The 18,871-nt window shown below is 43.7% G+C and overlaps 1 protein-coding gene across 2 annotated transcripts in view; it reads left to right on the forward strand.

The window, feature by feature from the left end:
- Positions 1–18,871, forward strand: part of RASEF (RAS and EF-hand domain containing) — a 1,118,741-nt gene that overhangs the window by 406,215 nt on the left and 693,655 nt on the right. For both annotated transcript variants that reach the window (XM_044083709.1, XM_044083708.1), the window contains exon 4: positions 17,046–17,141. In XM_044083709.1, the coding sequence (XP_043939644.1) occupies positions 17,046–17,141 (96 nt within the window). The remainder of the gene's footprint in view (positions 1–17,045; positions 17,142–18,871) is intronic.

An 18,871-nucleotide genomic window follows, 5' to 3' on the forward strand; every position in this document is an offset into this window, starting at 1 on the left:
TGGAACTCCTTAACCCAAAAATGTCTTCCCTTCCTGCTTGGACAGAATTTAAAGATTTATAAGACTTGATGCATTCTGCAAGCCAAGTAATTAAAACACTGCACTGTGGTTTTGACATCTAGAAGCTTCTTGCAGGGCAGCAGTCACTGGATCTGTCATTAGAAGACATGCATGGCTTAAGGAACATGCCTGCCAGACCATGTCAATTCTAAATTGTTGGATGCCCCCTTACACAACAATAACTTATTTTGCACTAAGGCAGAAGAGGTCTTAAAAAAGCAAAATCTATGCAAACAGTTACGGATTTCTTACAAGTCCAGCCCCCTAGGTTCAGCAGGCATTGCCCCTCCAAGCACTGCTCCGAGTAATTCAGCCCAGACTAGGCCCAGTGCAAACACACCACGCAGACAGCAGCCCCAGGGAATGCAGAGATCCAAGCAGTGGACCACCTCCACTTCAAAACCAGGGAGTTCTAAGCCACCTCTTATGGTAAGAACTCACAATAACTTACCCCCCCTCTGCCCACCCTCACTTACCGTAGGAGGAAAACTCTCATTTCACTCAAGCACCTGGGCCACCATAACCAAGGACTAATGGGTTCTGAACACTGTGTCTCAGGAATACAAGTTTTCCTTCCATACCCTTCCAACCCCAAAAGGGTTCCCAGATCTTCCACCAAATCAGTGGGCAGAGGCTCAAAAGCAAATACTTTACCTTCTCTCTATGAGAGCAGTAGAGCACATTCTTGCAGAACAGATAGGCCAAGGCTTCTACTCCAGACTTTTTCTGGTGCCCAGAAAAGAGGGCACCTGGTACCCATTTCTCGATCTATCAATTCTGAATACCTTCCTGGTGATCCCAAAATTCAAAATGCTCACCCTCCATCAGCTGCTACCACTGCTCTCCAAGGATGCTTGGCTAGCCACCCTAGATCTAAATGAGGCCTACCTCCACATTCCTATCAGGGAATCATGCAGGAAATATCTCCGCTTCAGGGCAGGATCGCAACACTTTCAGTTCTCTGCGCTTCCCTTTGGCTTATCTACTGCTCCCAGAGTTTTTACAAAATGTCTGGCTCCGGCCATTGCATTTTGCAGACAAAGAAATATTCAAATTTACCCTTAGACAACTGCCTTATTCAGGCAGACAGCCAGGAAAAGCTGCTCAAGCACCTGGACTTTGTAAAGACACTACTAACCTCCCTAGGATACACAATCAAAGTAAAGAAATCAAAACAAGTGCCCACCCAAAGGATAATCCTCCTGGGAGCAAGTCTGGACACAACATCCCAGGTGGCATTCCTTACACCAGAGAAACAAATTTTCCTGACAACCTACTTCTCTCAACTAGCCACCAGGTCCCAGCTAACTGCAAGAAAGATCCTATAAGCTCTGGGGTTCATAGCATCTCGCATACTAGTCATTCCATGTGCCAGACTGCACATGAGGAAACTTCAGTGGTACCTAAAGAACCTTTGGTGTCAACACTCTCAGGACCTGGAATCTCTTCTACCTATAATTCCTTGCCTCAGAAAGGAATTTCTTTGGTGAGCAACAGCATGCTCCCACAACAAGGGACTGCCCTTCTCCCCACCCCCTGCCACCCAGACCCTCACCACAGATGCATCAGACTACGCTTGGGATGCACACCTGGGCAGCAGGTGCATACAGGGCCAATGGAGCACACAGGAAATCCCACTGCACATCAATTAAAAAGTCATGACTGTGCAGCATACCTTGATAGCTTACAGACCCCTTCTCTCTCCAGGGGTTCTCCTGATCAAAACAGACAAACACCACTGTGATTTGGTACATCAGCTAGCAGGGAGGGACTTGCTCCTACCCTCTATGCAGGCTGGCCATGACACTTTGGCTCACAGCTTCTTCCATGAAACTATACCTGTTAGCACAATTCCTACCAGGCTTTCTCAACTCTCTGGCAGACCAATTAAGCAGAAACCTTCTGGACCCACACGAATGGCAACTCAACAGAAGTACCTTCACCCTAATAACTCAGAAATGGGGAACCCCGAAGGTCAACCTCTTTGCCTCCCACACCAACCATCAGCTCAGAAAATTCTGCACCAGGGAGCATCACTGCATGGCTTGGAAAGTGGATGACCTGTCCTTCCCCTAGGTCAGTCTATCAGTCTATGCCTTTCCTCCCCTACCTCTCATCCTCAGGGTACTGCTCAAAATAAGGGAGGAAAAACCAAGGACCATTCTTATAGCTCCAGACTGGCACCGACAATACTGGTACCCCTTGCTGTGCAGCCTGTCACTGCTGCCTCCATGGCATCTTTCTCAGATTCCAAACCTCCTGACCCAGAGGGAAGGGGAATTCATGCATCCCAAATTGCAGACAATCAGCTTGGCTTATTACCTAACCCCAAACCAATCTGCCATTCTAAGTAAATAGGTTCTGGATGTTATCCATGGTGCCAGACATCCTAGCACCAGAAAGCCCTATGCAAATAAATGGAAAAGGTTCTGCACCTGGATCCAGGCTAAGGGAGCCAATACGGCACATCCCTCTCATCCTGGATTACTTAGTTTACCTACTACATAGTGATCTTTATTTCTCCTCTATAAAAATTCATGCCTCTGCTATTTCTGCTCATTTTCCCACTGAGCAGCCCCTTTTCTCACACCCTTTGATCAAACAGTTCCTCAGAGGGGCTAGCAACTTGAGGCCCCGCCAGAAGGGTACGAATGCCAGTTTGGGACCTTAATTTTGTCTTGGAAAAGCTCACCCTGCCCCCCTTTGAACCAGCTTCTTCTGCAGAGCTAAAATTTCTCTCCTGGAAGACAGCTTTCCTTTTGGCCATCACTTCAGCCAGAAGAGTCTCTGAGCTGCAAACACTCATGGCTGTGGAACCCTTCATCATCTTCCAGGCAGACAGGGTATCCCTCAGAACTAACCCACCCTTCATGCCCAAGGTGGTGTCCAGTGTGGCTGTCAACCAATCCATTCATCTGCCCACCTTCTTTTCTTATCCCCAGAACTAGGGGAAAGGATTCTGCACTCTCTAGATGTGCACAGACAGCTCAGATTCTATCTGGATAGGACTAAATCCTTCAGAAAGTCTGATCAATTGCTGGTCAGCTTTGCTACAGGGGCAGAAGGCAAAGCCATCTCCAAGCAAACCATTCCAAATGGATAGCACACTGCATCCATTTCTGCTACAAACAGCATGGAAAACCTTCCCCCAAGGGGGTCAGGACCAGAGCAGCCTCCACGTCTGCAACTTTCCTAAGAGGAGTCCCCACTAGGAACATCTTTGAGGCTGCCACTTGGACATCTGTTCACACTTTTACCAAGCATTACCACCTGCCTCTCTTCTCCAAATCCAGGGCAGGGTTTGCCTCTGCAGTCTTGCAGGGCCTATCCAGCCCCTAGTTTCCTTGACTGCTTCCACCCATTTCCTCAGCTTTGGGAATCTACCCAAATATGATGACTCTAACAGTGAATACATTCGAACATCTACATTTATGGTAAGTGTACACAACTGTACTTTTTGTGGAGAGGAGGCAAACATTTGATAACATTAGTAGAACATGATAATCCAGTGTCAAGCAGAATGTAAGAAAACACTGCCAGTGTTGGTGGGTTTAGATACAGAGAACAAACGCATTCTAGCTGGAATTTACAAGTAAGACAATGGTAGGATTTCCTTTCTTTGATAGAGTAATAGGGTTAATAGAGATGGTATATAAGAACTGTTGAGGGATAAAAGAAAAATGGGAGGGGTCTTGTCTGACCAGCTGAGTTTGAATAGAGGAACCAGGCAGGGGCAGTAATGTTCTATTCTCAGTATTATTTTCTTTATGTTCAGAGCAGACAGTTCATTGCACGTTCAGAGCATACCTTTATTGAGCTGGAATTGCTTCAGAAGCAGAAATCATATATAGAAAGGAGCACTTTACTGTCACTTAAAAGATACAGGAGCAATGCCTTGCAGTGTCTACCATGACAGTATGAGCCAACCAGTCTTACTGCTGAGTTGTAGAATGGTATTTGTTCATGCAGTAGAGGTTCCAATTGTAATTCTGTGACTTTTGCTAATAACTGTCAAAGGGTGATTTGAGTTTCACATTGCCTTTCAACACACACATGCCATATGTAAACTTTAATAGGCATTTAGAGTGACAGTCAGACAGTTGCATTAAACCATATTGTATTGTAATTGGTTTCCATTGAGCAAGGTGTTGAATTTGTTTTCAAAATGAGGGACACACAGAATACACATCAAACATTTCAGCTAAGTTGGAACAGTTTGTGCCGGCTTAGGCATATAGTCTGTTGTAAAGGAAAATACAGTTGAGTAAGTTGCACTTGCCAGTAATAGTTCAACTTCCCCAGTGCTGCAGTTGCCCTTAATAATACTGTATGGGATTGGCCAGCTTCAACAAGCTTTGCCCACCCACTGCTTCACTATGACTGTTGATCGGCTAATCCCATAGAGGGAAATCAGCAGTCATAGTGGTTTTCTTCAGTGCTTTCCTTGCCCATACAGTAAGAAAAGAACCTAACATTCTAAGCAAATGAGCAATATTACCAGTAGAACATATAAAATAGAAACTGAACACAACTCTACTTTATATCCCAACGAGAGTTATATAAAAGAGTAGGGGAATGGAGGGTAGATGTGGCTACTGCAGCAGTGAGGAATTCACACATCTGTTGTTATGGATAATTGCAACTGACACAACTGTACTATTTTCGTCATTCTCATTGCTGTAGTAGCCCGTAGGTTATATGGGTTGACTATCAAAGCCTCTTCATCCAGGTAGGAGGACAGATATGGATCCAGAAGCCCCTGGAGAATGATCTTCACAGAGTTTGACTTGGACCTAGAAAAGGAATCCAGTCTGTACGCTTTGTAAAAAGTATGTGTAGAGGACCATGCAGCTGCCTCTAAAATGCTTCTAGAGTCCATCCTTCTCCAGTATGCCATTGAAGAAGACAAGGCTGTAGTGGAATGTTTCTTGATACTACCTGGAATAGATTTGCCATGGTGGGAATAAAAATAAATAAATTAAATAAATAATAAGAAAAAACAATAGCTGAGGACAGACACTTGGAAGTTGTTTGTTTAGATACCAGGTGTCCCTGTTTTGTCCCTTAGTAAGAAATAAATAGCCAGTCAGCTTTTCTGAAGGGCTTAGTTCTGTCAAGATAGTACCTGAGCTATGCAGAAACTGCTTTTCCCTGTTTTTAGGTTGCGGGTAGAAAACTGGTGGATTGATGGCGTGCTTCAAAGTGTAGTCTAAAACCACTTTGGGCTTGAATTAAGGGACTTGCCTATGCCCTATCCCTATTGAAAATCAGATATGATTTACCCATCATGAGAGCTTGCAACTCAGATACTGCTGTTCTTCGTGTTTCACTGTTGCAGTCATTAAATTTGGGTAATCTGCTGGCAGGTTGCCCTCAGTCGGCCTGATTAACAAAGTCTTGGGTCCTGCATTGGTTGCTGTCCCTTCTTCCATGACGTTAGGTCATCAGGGGTATAAAACATGAATCCGGCGCCATTACATCAGTCTTTATTGCCATGTGGTGCCCGAAGCAGAAGCAGTTCGCAAGTGCCGGTCGGCCGACTCCTGAAATTTTTGTTTTCGGGTTTCAGAACCGAAGTCCTCAACTTAAAGCCAAGTACCCCGTTGGGGAAACTTTTTCTTGCTCCTCACCAATGTCAGTAAAAGTTAATAACTGCATTACTTGTGGAAAGCAAATACCTCACAAAGATTTTTATTCATACTGTATTCCTTGCCTAGGCCCTGACCACGACGTACCTTGCTGTTGGTTTTGTGCTTTATTTAATCAGAGCACTATCCGTTGTCGGTACATTTTTGCCTCCAAATATTTCGGTTCTCGGTTTAATTATCCTGAAATGTCGGTTAGCCATCCGACTACCGGGATTCCGAAAAAACGCAAAGATAAAGACAGAGACAGGCCGCCGAGGTCCAAAATTGCCAACGACGCTTCTCCTAAGCCAGTCACCAGTTCACCGGTACTCAGTGAGGTGCTTTCGCAGCCCCTGATACCCGCTACTTCTGATTCACAGGCCTCTACTGAGACCCATTCAGAGTCCGGTATGCCGTGAGATGCTTCACCTATGGAACCCGTGGATGTTTCTACCTTGGATGGGTTTGGAGCCGCTGTGCTCTGAGGCTTCTGAGGGTGTATTCAGGCCTACAGACTTGAATATTAAATCGACTCCACCTTCATTACTACGAGCTAAATCTCGATCTATGTCTAAAATCTGACACCCAGGCCACATGTTCGGGCCCCTATGCCTAAAAAACAAATGATCAAAATGGCTGAAGATCTGATTACTCTAATCAGAGGTAGTCAAGCCCCGCCCCCTCTAAGAGACCTAGGGCTGAGCTTGGTTATGAATCTTCTGATCAGGTTTCTGTTTCTTCTGATTCTTCTAATGACCTGGATTTGTCCATACCTACTTATGAGGATTCTGATGCAAAGGATTCCATTCCCTCGGCTTCCCCACCTGAGGATTTTTCTTTTGGAGAAATTATACATACCTTAAGGGAGCATTTCCACTGGTAAAGTCAGGAATTTTGTGATTCAAAAAAGAGGCTTAGGGATTTCCTTCTTCTACCTCAGCATAGGCCTTTGGCTATACCTCCTGTACTAGACATTGTTGATGATGTGTTTTCGGAATCCAGTATGGCCCCTGACTCCCTGCCTCTGACTCCTAGTAAACCTGACCGATACTACAGGGTTCCTGAGTCCCACAAATTCCTTTTTAAAAATCCTGTTGCAGATCCAGAAACCATTTCTCAGGGGCCCAAGGGCATTAAGGCTTCTACTGCTAAAAATCCTACCCCTTCTGATAGAGACTCCAGGGCGCTGGATAGATGGGGTAAGAAGGTTTATACTTCTGCAACCTTGGCAATCAGGGCTTTAAACTGCCAGTTTCATATGTTAAAATATCAACAGCATATTATTGGACTGCTTAAATGATGTTGATTCCTGACTGTGTGGAAAGTAACGATTTACAGGATTTATTGCATTCTGCTGAACAAGTTGGAAAACATGCTTTTTAATGTGGTTTTGATTCTTTAGAGGCCTCCTGCAGGGCTGCTGTTACTGGGTCTATGATTAGAAGGCATGCTTCGCTTAAGGAGGTATATTTGCCTGATCATGTTAAAGCAAAATTGTTGGATGCTCCTTTAAATCAGGACTGCCTGTTTGGCAATAAGGCTGAAGAAGTTCTAAAAAAGATGGAAGATAAAGCTAAATCTATGCAAACTGTTAAAGATTTCTTACAAGTGCAACCTCCAAGATTTAATAGGCACTGGCCTACTAAGAAATGGTCTTTTCTAGCTCCTTCCAGATCCTCTCAAGCCAAACCAAGGCACACCAAAAGCACCAGGTTTCAGTCCCAGGGGACTCTCAAACCTAAGCAATGGAGGGCCTCCACTTCCAAATCTGGAAATAACAAGGCACCCCCCTATGGTAAACATTCTCATTGACTTCCTTTTAAAATTACCAAGCACTTGCCTTTTAGCCGCCTCTTTGGGGGGGAAAGATTGCTCTTCATGCAAAGAACTGGGAACTCATAACCCAGGACAAATGGGTTTTAAATATAGTGTCCCAGGGATACAGATTTCATTTCCACACGTTGCCAACACCAAACGGGTGGCCAGACCTGCCCCCACATCAGTGGGCAGAGGCTCAAAAACAAGTACTTTCCCTCTTAAACATAGGGGCTATTCAACCAGTACCAGAAGAGGAAAAAGGGACAAGGTTTCTATTCCAGACCTTTTCTGGTACCCAGAAAAGACAAATCATGGCGTCCAATTCTGGACCTGTCTACTCTAAACACCTTTTCTGGACATTCCAAAATTCAAAATGCTGACTCTTCACCAGTTACTTCTTATGCTGGGCAAAGATGCCTGGTTGGCAACTCTAAATTTAAAAGAAGCATACCTGCACATCCCAATCAGGGAATCTTGCAGAAGATACCTACGCTTCAAAGCAGGCTACTTGCATTATCAGTTTTCTGCACTGCCCTTTGGCTTGTCTACTGTGCCCAGGGTATTCACAAAGTGCCTGGCTCCAGTTATTGCATTTTGCAGGCAAAGAAATATTCAAATATATCCATACCTGGACGATTGTCTATTTCAGGCAGAAAACTAGGGCACACTTCTAAATCATCTGGCGTTTGTAAAAAGGGTTCTAACTTGTCTGGGGTATACCATAAACGAAAAGAAATCACAACTGGTACCCTCTCAACAGATCACATTCCTGGGTGCAAACTTGAATACAACTACCCAGATGACTTTCCTCACGCCAGAGAAGCAAATTCATTTGGTAACTTACTTCAAACAAGTGGCCACAAAAACCCTGCTATCTGCAAGACAAATACTGCAAGCCTTGGGGTTAATGGCCTCTTGCATTCTTCTAATTCCATATGCAAGACTGCATATGAGGAAACTACAGTGGTACTTAAAAAGTCTATGGAGTCAACATTGTCACAGCCTGGAAACACACTGATTCCTATCATACCCTGCCTACGCCTGGAATTCCTATGGTGGGCAGTGGCCTGCCACCAAAACAAGGGACTGCTATTCACACTACCCCATGCTGCCCAAACCCTAACTACAGATGCATCAGACTATGCATGAGGGGCTCACCTGGCAGGGAAGTGCATTCAGGGCAAATGGAACCCAAATCAAATGCACCTATATATCAATCAAAAAGAAATGTTAGCTGTACAGAATGCTCTGACAGCCTTCAAGGACTGCATTCTTCCAGGACAACTAATGGTAAAGACGGACAACACCACAGTTATGTGGTACATAAACAAGCAGGGGGGTACACATTTTTACCCCCTCTGCAGACTAGCCATGGCATTGTGGAACACAGCCTTGAGCTACCAAGTGCACCTACAAGCTCAATTGCTGTCAGGGAAATTGAATACACTGGCAGAAGGACTACGCAGAAATTTCATGGACCCACGTGAGTGGAAACTGGAACCAGGGATTTTCAACATATTGCCAAGCAAATGGGGGAGCCCAGACATAGATCTATTTGCCTCCACCCAGAACTACCAGTTGGACAAGTTTAGCACAAGGACTCCCCACAAAGAAACCTGGAAAGTGGGTGCGCTGTCCTTCAGTTGGAAAAATCTATCAGTCTACGCCTTCCCCCTCTGCTTCTGTTCTCCAAAGTTCTGCTAAAAGTCAAACAGGACAAACCAAGAATGATTTTGATTGCTCCAGACTGGCCACGCCAACACTGGTACCCACTCCTGCTCAGTGTGTTGCAGATATCTCCATGGCACCTGCCTCAAACCCCTTCCTTGCTGTCTCAGCGGGAGAATCAAATTCTGCACCCTCAACTTCCACCATTGAACCTTGCAGCCTAGCTAATTACTTAAATTCACCCTTATCATCCCTCAGCAAACCTGTGATGGATGTCATCTTGGAGGCGAGAAGACCTAGTACTAGAAAATCTTATGCTGACAAATGGAAAAGATTCTGTGCCTGGAACCAATCTTTAGGGATGAGCACAGCAGCACCCAATTTACCTCAGATTTTGCAATACTTAACTGAGATGCTTCACAATGCTTCACAAGGGTCTGTCTTTTTCCTCTATTAAAATCCATGCTTCAGCTATTTCAGCTCACTATAACACAGAACCACCCCTCTTCTCTCATCCCCTGCTCAAGCAGTATCTCAGAGTAGCAAAGAACTTGAGACCACCCAGGAGAGCTCCTACCCCTGCATGGGACCTTAACTTTGTTTTGGAGAAGCTCACTCTACCTCCTTTCGAGCCAGCTGCTACTGCAGACTTAAAATTGCTTTCTTGGAAAACAACCTTCCTTTTAGCAATCACTTCAGCTAGAAGGATATCTGAATTACAGGCCCTTGTGGCAGTGGATCATCTTTCATACGGACATGGTATCTCTGAGGACCAATCCATCCTTCATGCACAAGGTGGTTTCCAGTGTGGCTCTTAATCAGTCCATTCATTTGCCAACCTTCTTTCCCAATCCACAGAACAAAGGGGAACAGATTCTGCATTCCTTGGATGTGCACAGACAACATTAGATTCTACTTGGACTAAATCGTGAAGAAAATGTGAACAATTGCTGGTAGCATTTGCTGCAGGGGCAGAGGGGTAAGCTATTTCAAAACAAACCATTTCTAAATGGACAAGCCATCACATTAATTTCTGCTTTAAGCACCATGGAAACCTATCCCCCAGGGGATCAGATCTCACTACACCAGGGCTGCATCTACTTCTGCAGCCTTTCTCAGAGGTGTTCCTACCAGGGATATTCTAGAAGCTGCTACGGAGTTCTGTACATACTTTCACCAAGCATTATCATTTACCAGTTATCTCTAAATCCAGAGCTGGCTTTGCCAGTGCTGTCTTGCAGGGCCTTATAGCTGGCCCTAATGCTGTATAAATTCCTCCTCTTAACCATAGCTTTGGGAATCTACCCAAATGTAAAGACTGCAACAGTGAAACACGAAGAACATAGTACGGTTGTGTACACTTACCATAAATGTAGATGTTCGAGTGTATTCACTGTTGCAGTCCTGGTTACCCTCCCTCCAGTCCCGTACTTTTCTCTGGCTATACCTCTACTTTCTTTTACTATGCTTAAAAGCTTTTTTGGTGTATTTGCTTTTTGTTGGAGGTATATTTTTGTGTTTTTAATTTTATTTGCTCCCCATTAGGGGGGCACCTGACATCTGGGGCAAGAAAAACTGATGTAATGGCGTCGGAGGCATGTTTTATACCCCTGATGACCTGACGTCATAGAAGAAGGGACAGCAACTGACTCAGGACCCAAGACTTTCTTAATCAGGCCGACTGAGGGCAGCCTGCCAGCAGATTACCCAAATATAATGACTGCAACAGTGCAACAGTGAATACACTCTATCTTCTACATTTACATGACTGAATAGGGGAGACTTAGGTTCATTTGCATTTGTTATCTTCACTAAAGCAGTTCCCTTTTTATAAAGCCCCAAACTGGAATGTGGTACTACAAAGAATGCAAATGCTGGATCCATATATTTTAGAAACCATTGTATCTTTCTCTTGTGTAATCTACCTAGAGGTGTCATAGAAGCCATGAACTATAGAAGCCACAGGAATTCTGTTGTAGAAGTCTGAAACTTGAGTGGAGAAGTACAGGAGAAATTCCAGATCCACCTTGTCTTGTGTCAAAAAGGTAATTTGAAGAGAAGAATCTGTAGTGCACCCCTGAAACACCATCCTGTGAAACAGAGTCAAGGAGGATTTTGTAGTAATATCTGAGTTGAGGGGTTAACCCAGCCACTGGGGATGCACAAGCCAGTGCATTTCTTTGTGCCGGTCCCAAGCCCGGATAAATGGGGAGGGTTGCGTCAGGAAGGGTATCCAGCGTAAAACTTCGCCAAAACATTTCATGCAGTCACCAAGAAAAATTTTTATACCGGATTGGTCGAGGCCCGGGTTAACAACGACCGCCACCAGTACTGTTAGCCTACAGGGTGCTGGCGGAAATTGGGCTAATGTTGTCCGAAGGAGGAAAAGAGGCAGAAGACATGGCCAAAGGCAGGAGGAGAGGAGAAAGGCTAGGACTGTGGTAGTGAGGGTCAGAACTTTGAATGTTGGCAGTATGACTGGTATAGGGCGAGAGCTAGCTGATATGGACAGAAGGAAGGTTGGTATATTGTGTGTGCAAGAGACCAGATGGAAGGGGAGTAAGGCTAGGTGTATCAGAGGTGGGTTCAAACTGTTTTATCATGGTGTGGATGGGAGGAGAAATGGCGTAGGAGTTATTCTGAAGGAACAGTATGCCGAGAGTGTTTTGGTGGTGAAAAGAGTGTCGGATAGAGTGATGTTTATGAAGCTGGAAATTGATGGTGTAATGATGAATGTTGTTAGTGCGTATGGTCCACAAGTTGGGTGTGCAATGGATGAGAGAAAAATGGTGGAGTGAATTGGATGAAGTGGTGATGACTGTACCCAAGGGTGAGAGAGTGGTGATTGGAGCAGATTTCAATGGGCATGTTGGTGAAGGGAACAGAGGAGATGAGGAAATGATGGGTAGGTATGGTGTTAAAGGAATGCAGAAGATCAGATGGTAGTGGATTTTGCGAAAAGGATGGACATGGCTGTGATGAATATGTATTTTTAACAAGAGGGAGGAGCATAAAGTGACATACAAGAGTGGAGGAAGATGCACACAGGTGGATTATATCTTGTGTAGGAGGGCCAGTTTGAAGGAGATTGGAGACTGTAAAGTGGTGACTGGAGAAAGTGTCATTAGGCAGCATAGGATAGTGGTTTGTAGGATGCCGTTTGTTATCAAGAAGAGGCGTGTGGAGTGTGAGGGCAGCACCAAGGATCAAGTGGTGGAAATTGAAAAAGGGTATTTGTGAGGTGGAGTTCAGGGGTGAGTTAAGGCAGGCACTGGGTGGCAGTGAAGCGTTACCAAATAGCTGGGTAACTACAGCAGAGCTAGTAAGGGAGACGGCTAGAAAGGTGCTTGGTATCACATCTGGACAGAGGAAGGACGACAAGGAGACATGGTGGTGGAATGAGGAAGTACAGGAGAGTATACTGAGAAAGAGGTTGGCAAAGAAGAAGTGGGATTGTCAGAGAGATGAAGAAAGTAGGCAGGTGTATAAGGAGATGAGGTGCATGGCAAAGAGAGAGGTGGCGAAGGCTAAGGATAAGGCATATGAAGAGTTGTATGAAAGGTTGGACACTAAGGAGGGAGAAAGGGACCTGTACTGATTGGCTAGATGGAGGGACCGAGCTAGGAAAGATGTGCAGCAGGTAAAGGTGATAAAGGATAATGAGGGAAACATACTTACAAGCGAGGAGAGTGTGTTGAGATGGAAAGAGTACTTTGAGGGGTTGATGAATAAAGAGAATGAGAGGGAGATAAGGTTGGATGATATAGGGATAGTAAATTATGAAGTACAATGGATTAGCAAGGAGGAAGTAAGGATAGCTATGAAGAGAATGAAGAATGGAAAGGCTGTTGGCCCAGATGACATACCTGTGGAAGCATGGAGGTGTTTGGGTGAAATGGCAGTGGAGTTTTTAACCAGATTATTTAATGAAATCTTGGAAAGTGAGAGGATGCCTGAGGAATGGAGAAAGTGTTTTGGTACCAATTTTTAAGAATAAGGGTGATGTGCAGAGCTGTAGTAACTACAGAGGGATAAAATTGATCAGTCGCAGCATGAAGTTATGGGAAAGAGTAGTGGAAGCAAGGTTAAGAAGGGACATGATGATTAGTGATCAGCAGTATGGTTTCATGCCAGGAAAGAGCACTACAAATGCGATCTTTGCTGTGCGAGTGTTGATGGAGAAGTACAGAGAATGTCGGAAGGAGTTGCATTGTGCATTTGTAGACTTAGAGAAAGCATATGACAGGGTGCCTAGAGAGGAGTTGTGGTATTGTATGAGGAAGTCAGGAGTGTCAGAAAAGTATGTAAGAGTGGTACAGGATATGTACTAGTATAGTGTGACAGCGGTGAGGTCTCCAGTGGGAGTGACAGATGCGTTTAAGGTGGAGGTGGGGTTACATCAAGGATCAGGTCTGAGCCCTTTCTTATTTGCAATGGTGATGGACAGGTTGACAGACGAGATTAGACAGGAGTCCCCGTGGACTATGATGTTTGCAGATGACATTGTTATCTGTAGTGAGAGTAGAAAACAGGTGGTGGAGACCCTGGAGAGATGGAGATATGCTCTAGAGAGAAGAGGCATGAAGGTCAGCAGGACTAAGAATATATTTGTGTGAATGAGAAGGAGGATAGATGAATGGTGAGGATGCAAGGAGTAGAGGTGGCGAAGATGGATGAGTTTAAATACTTGGGGTCAATAGTTCAGAGTAACGGTGAGTGTGGAAGAGAGGTGAAGAAGAGATTACAGGCAGGATGGAGTGGGTGGAGAAGAGTGTCAGGAGTGATTTGTGACAGACGAGTACCTGTAAGAGTGAAAGGGAAGGTCTGCAGGAGGGTAGTGAGACCAGCTATGTTATATGGGTTGGAGACAGTGGCATTGACAAAAAGGCAGGAGTTTGAGCTGGATGTGGCAGAATTGAAGATGTTAAGATTTGCACTGGGTATGACGGGGGTGGATAGGATTAGGAATAAGTATATTAGAGGGTCAGCCAAGGTTGGAAGGTTTGGAGACAAAGCCAGAGAGGCACGATTACGTTGGTTTGGACATGTGCTGAGGAGGGATGCTGAGTATATTGGGAAAAAGATGCTAAGGATGAAGCTGCCAGGTAACAGGAAAAGAGGAAGGCCTAAGATAAGGTTTATGGATGTGGCGAGAGAGGACATGCAGGTGGTTGGTGTGACAGAGCAAGATGCAGAGGGCAGGAAGAAATGGAAACAGGTGATTTGCTGTGGCGACCCCTAACGGGAACAGCTGAAAGAAGATGATGATGATCCGAGCTGAGGGGTTCTCCAACAAGAAGTTATCAACCAGAAACAAAGTTCTAGGCTGATTGCTGCTCCCGAGAAGTCAAAGACCTACTTCTTCTCAAGATGGCACGAAAGTACCAAAGACAGCTTCACTCTAACTGCTTATTTCCCTCCACAGGATTATCCGGTCAGTAGCCAGAGTGGAGGAGTTGGTGGCGGGTTGGGTTGGGGCAGAGCTTTTTGAAGCTGGACGGTTGTTTCTAGTGTGAGAAACAACCCATATAACCTAAGGGCTACTGCAGCAATGGGAATGCTAAACATAATATAGTTTTATGCCTTTTTCCTGGAGATAACTGCAGGTATTTTTCCCAGTTGTATTTGCGTCTTTGCTGAAGCTCATGTTTGATAGAATTTTAAAGTTAAATATTTTTTTCAGAATGCCTTGTTGGCTGTGTTGCCTATATTTTTAGGACATTTTCAGGACTGAAAATGTATTCTTTGCTAAAGCATACACCGTCCAGGGTATTGTCTCCATGGGGGTGGGGGGGCTGATGTGCGGTTTGGTACTCTGCTTAAAACATCCTTGCTACACTGTTGGCTATTTAAGTCCACCATTACTTCAGTAAAATTCCTAGCCAGAGTTGGAAGTTTGGAGATGACACCTTGTTTGACTGCTAACTGGGCCAATTTTCCAATTTGGTACACCTGCAGGTTTGTTCACACTGTATTTGTGGTGCACCAGTGACTGTTACGAGGATTAGGGCAGGTATTATTCTGCAGTGACATTTTCCCTTTGTTGGTGGCGTAGTTGCTTTGCTGCTTAATTTTAATTCTGTCAGTGGACTGCAGGTTTGCAAGATAAACTTTATATGAAATAAGGCCATATCATTAGCTGTAATTGAGTGTCTAAATGGTATTTTGATCCTGTCCATATTACCTGCAGTCAACAGCTGTGATACTATCTTCACAATGTGATATCTGCATAGTGATTTTCTCTTTAAAGTGCCTTTGTTCAGTCACTTATTTTTATGAATGCTTATGAGTTTTATATTGATTTATACTTTGAAACAGAATGTAAATGACTTAATGCTAATAATGCTACTGTGAACAGTTTTCCTTGGAAATGCTATGTTCATATATATACATTACCTAATACTTGCATATAGCTAGGTAGTTGTTTCTTTATGAAATGTGCAAGCTGAGTTCAGTCATTAATACCCAATTGCTATGCATAGTAAATGATGTAACCAACTTATTTAATTTACAGGCACATCTTTGCATTTTGTCTTAAGTCTATTGCAGAGTTACAAATTATGCAAAGTGTAAAAATGCCATATCTGACTATTCTCAGTTTAACAGACAGATCTAGCGTAGAAAAGTTCTAAGTTGTAACTTATCTGTCTATATACACATATATGGGTCTACTTCTGTATCCCTAAAAGCCACAATACCAAAGACCTGAAGATTGAGACAAAAAGGATGAAACTCAAAATTACGACTCGCATAAGTATTCCCAGGGCAAATAAATACTTGGCCAAAATGACAGTAAATCACAGCGCACCAGCTAAAACCCTCCTAGATGGGGGGGCTGTGTCCCCCACACTTCCCCTAACTATGTACATCAACTCCGGGATCACACTGCAGTGGAGAAAGTTTATAATTTCCCCCGTTGGGCAGGTGTTTACTTGCCAGGGAATACTTACGTGATTCGTGATTTTATGTTTCTTCCTTCTCATCTCAATCTACCGGTCTTTGGTATTGTGGCTTTTTGGGATATAGAAGTAGCCCCATATATAAGCATTACATATTATAGATTGCTTTAGATGTAGCCTTTAAATTAAACACTGGGAAGTAACGAAATTTGGGATATTCAATGCTGATAAAAATCAAACTTTAGAACATGCAAAATGCAGTTTACCTATCTCAGCCAGTGCAAGTCAGTGTCCCTGCTAAGCTGATATACTGCTGTACTCAAATCCCAATAGTCATTCCTGAAGAAGGCCACACACACAGTCTCTCTCGTTATCAAATGTTGCATAAAAATATATGAGCAAACAATTTGTTTACCTACGTGTAACATTTTATTTACCAAACAATATTACTGTTTGGTTTTGTATCATAACACGTATATGCTACTTTTCAGTCTGTTTTCTGAATGCTGATATTCTTTGCATCTTGTGTGAGTTATGCTTTTCTTTTCAGATTTGACTCCTGTTTCCCATTCCCATTGGCTGTAAAATGGTGTTCCTAAAAGCACTAACAGTTTAAGATCTACATCTGAAAAGCTACCATAGAGGTGTTCCGGGCCAGATCATTCTATAGCTTTCAGCTGTGATGAAGCAGGATAGCGACTTTAGGTTTAACTACAGAGAAAATAATAAAGTAAATGTTACCAGTGCATAAAAGCAGAATAGTTTGAATGCTCTGGACTGTTTGGGTCAATTGTCAATATACACTTGGTGAAATTTTAAATGTGTTTAGAGCTCCAGATGAGCTGCATCTCTTGTCTTCTAGTCACTTTAGTTAATGTAATGACTAAGCCTTAGGACAAACCTAGGAGGAGTTGTCACTAACTTTGATATGCGTGTCTTTCCTTATCACTCTCTTTTCTTTCTTTTCTTTTAGGAAAAGAGGAAAGCTGAAGAAGCACTCACTGATCTGAAACGGCAGTATGAAGCTGAAGTTTGTGAACTTCAAGTCACAATCAAGAAACTAAAAACAGTAAGTCATGAGCAAGGCTTCTTGTCTCATACGCAGAGTCCTGTAAGCTGCTTTACCAAGAAACATAGATTAATAGATTCATAGACTGTTACTAGGTTAACAACCCAGAGGGCCTTTCTAAGCCTAGCCACGTTTTCCCAAAAGAATAATGATGCCATGTGTATAAATAGGTAAGCGCTGTCTGTCCAGAACGGACATGAGTGCCAGGCCCGGTGTGAATTTCCTATTCTTCATTTACTTGTCTAGGTTGTGTGTAAACTGGGTAATAGATGAACTCAGTTTCACATGGATGGGTAGCCTGTTCCATAGGGGGGGCAGCCTCTGGGACAGGTATCTTGTCTCTCCAGCATGTTCTGTTTAAGTCAATGACAAAACTCAGGTGCCTGGACCTTATTTCAGGTACTCTTTGACTTACAAATATGCAGGAAATTCATAAGTGTGGGGGTTGTGGGTGCTTTGTAAGCCAGGCATAGATCACCCCTCAGTAGTCTAGAGGAGAATGAGTAGAGGAAAAGGACTTTAAGGTGCTCTGCATAAGGCAGTTTTGTTACTCCTTGTATTCTTCTTGTAATGAACCTTTAAGGTTGCTCTAGTTGCTGCATATGCCTGGTCAGGTACATGCCAAAGAGAGCATTGTACTCTGTATTCTGAGTGGTCTGTTAAGGGTGAAATACAGTGAGATAATGACCTCTTTGTAACAAGATGCCATGCCCTTACTTTTAAGTTGTGCAACATAAAAGGATTTCCTCACCACTGTGGCCATGCGGTGATCGAAGGAAAGGCTACTGTCTAAGCGCATACCCAGATTCCTGACCACTGGGTCAACTCGTAGGGGTGTATTATCACCGTGGTAATTAACCAGGATGGTGGACTTCCCAAAGTGTAAAATTATGTATTTCTTAGCATTGAGTTTAAGACCATGCCTTTGACACCATTTGTTAGATAGAGATAGACCTTCTTTAAGAATACTAGTGATAACCCCCAGCTGGCAATCATCTGCAAACTTAGTCAACCATAAACCTTCAGCATTTGCTTCTGTTTCAGTGAAATAGATTTCAAAAAGGAGTGTGCCCAGTATCAAACCCTGTGGAACTCTGCTAGTAACTGGTCTCTTGGTGGAGGTGGCCTCACCTATTTTGACCTCGTGGGTCCTGTCAGTGAGCTGTTTGGCTATCCAGTGGGTGATATATATTTATACCTAAATTAATGAGCTTGTCTGTAATGACCAAGTGGGGTATTGTATCAAAAGCCATGGCCAGGTCGAGGTAAGCACAATCTTACCTTCATCCAGCGCTTTGGTGACCCTCTCAAAAAAAGTTCAAATTTAAAAGGCATGGCCTTCCTTTAATAAAGCCGAACTGCATGGGTTCAGCATTTGCAGGTTACCTATATCGTCATTTATCATGTCCGTGATAATTCTTTCCATGGCCTTACATATGAGGCTGGTAAGACTTATAGGCCTGTCGTTACCCAGATCAGTGGTTGGACCTTCTTTGTGTAGGGGAATCAGTATAGCCATCTTCCATTCCTTTGGCACAAAACCTGTCTGAAGGCTCCATCTGAAAAGTGATTCATGTGCACCAGAGAGAGATCATGTTTCTTGATATTTATTAAACATCCCTGGATGTTATCAGGGCCTATTAATGTAGTGTTTGGCCTTGGAAAGTGCATTGATGACCTGTCCCCTAGTAATCGTTGGGAGGATTATCTTGTGTGATATTTCCTTTGGA

Source organism: Protopterus annectens, chromosome 9.part0 (assembly GCF_019279795.1).
Source record: "Protopterus annectens isolate FY-2018-M chromosome 9.part0, PAN1.0, whole genome shotgun sequence".
Taxonomy (NCBI): domain Eukaryota; kingdom Metazoa; phylum Chordata; order Ceratodontiformes; family Protopteridae; genus Protopterus; species Protopterus annectens.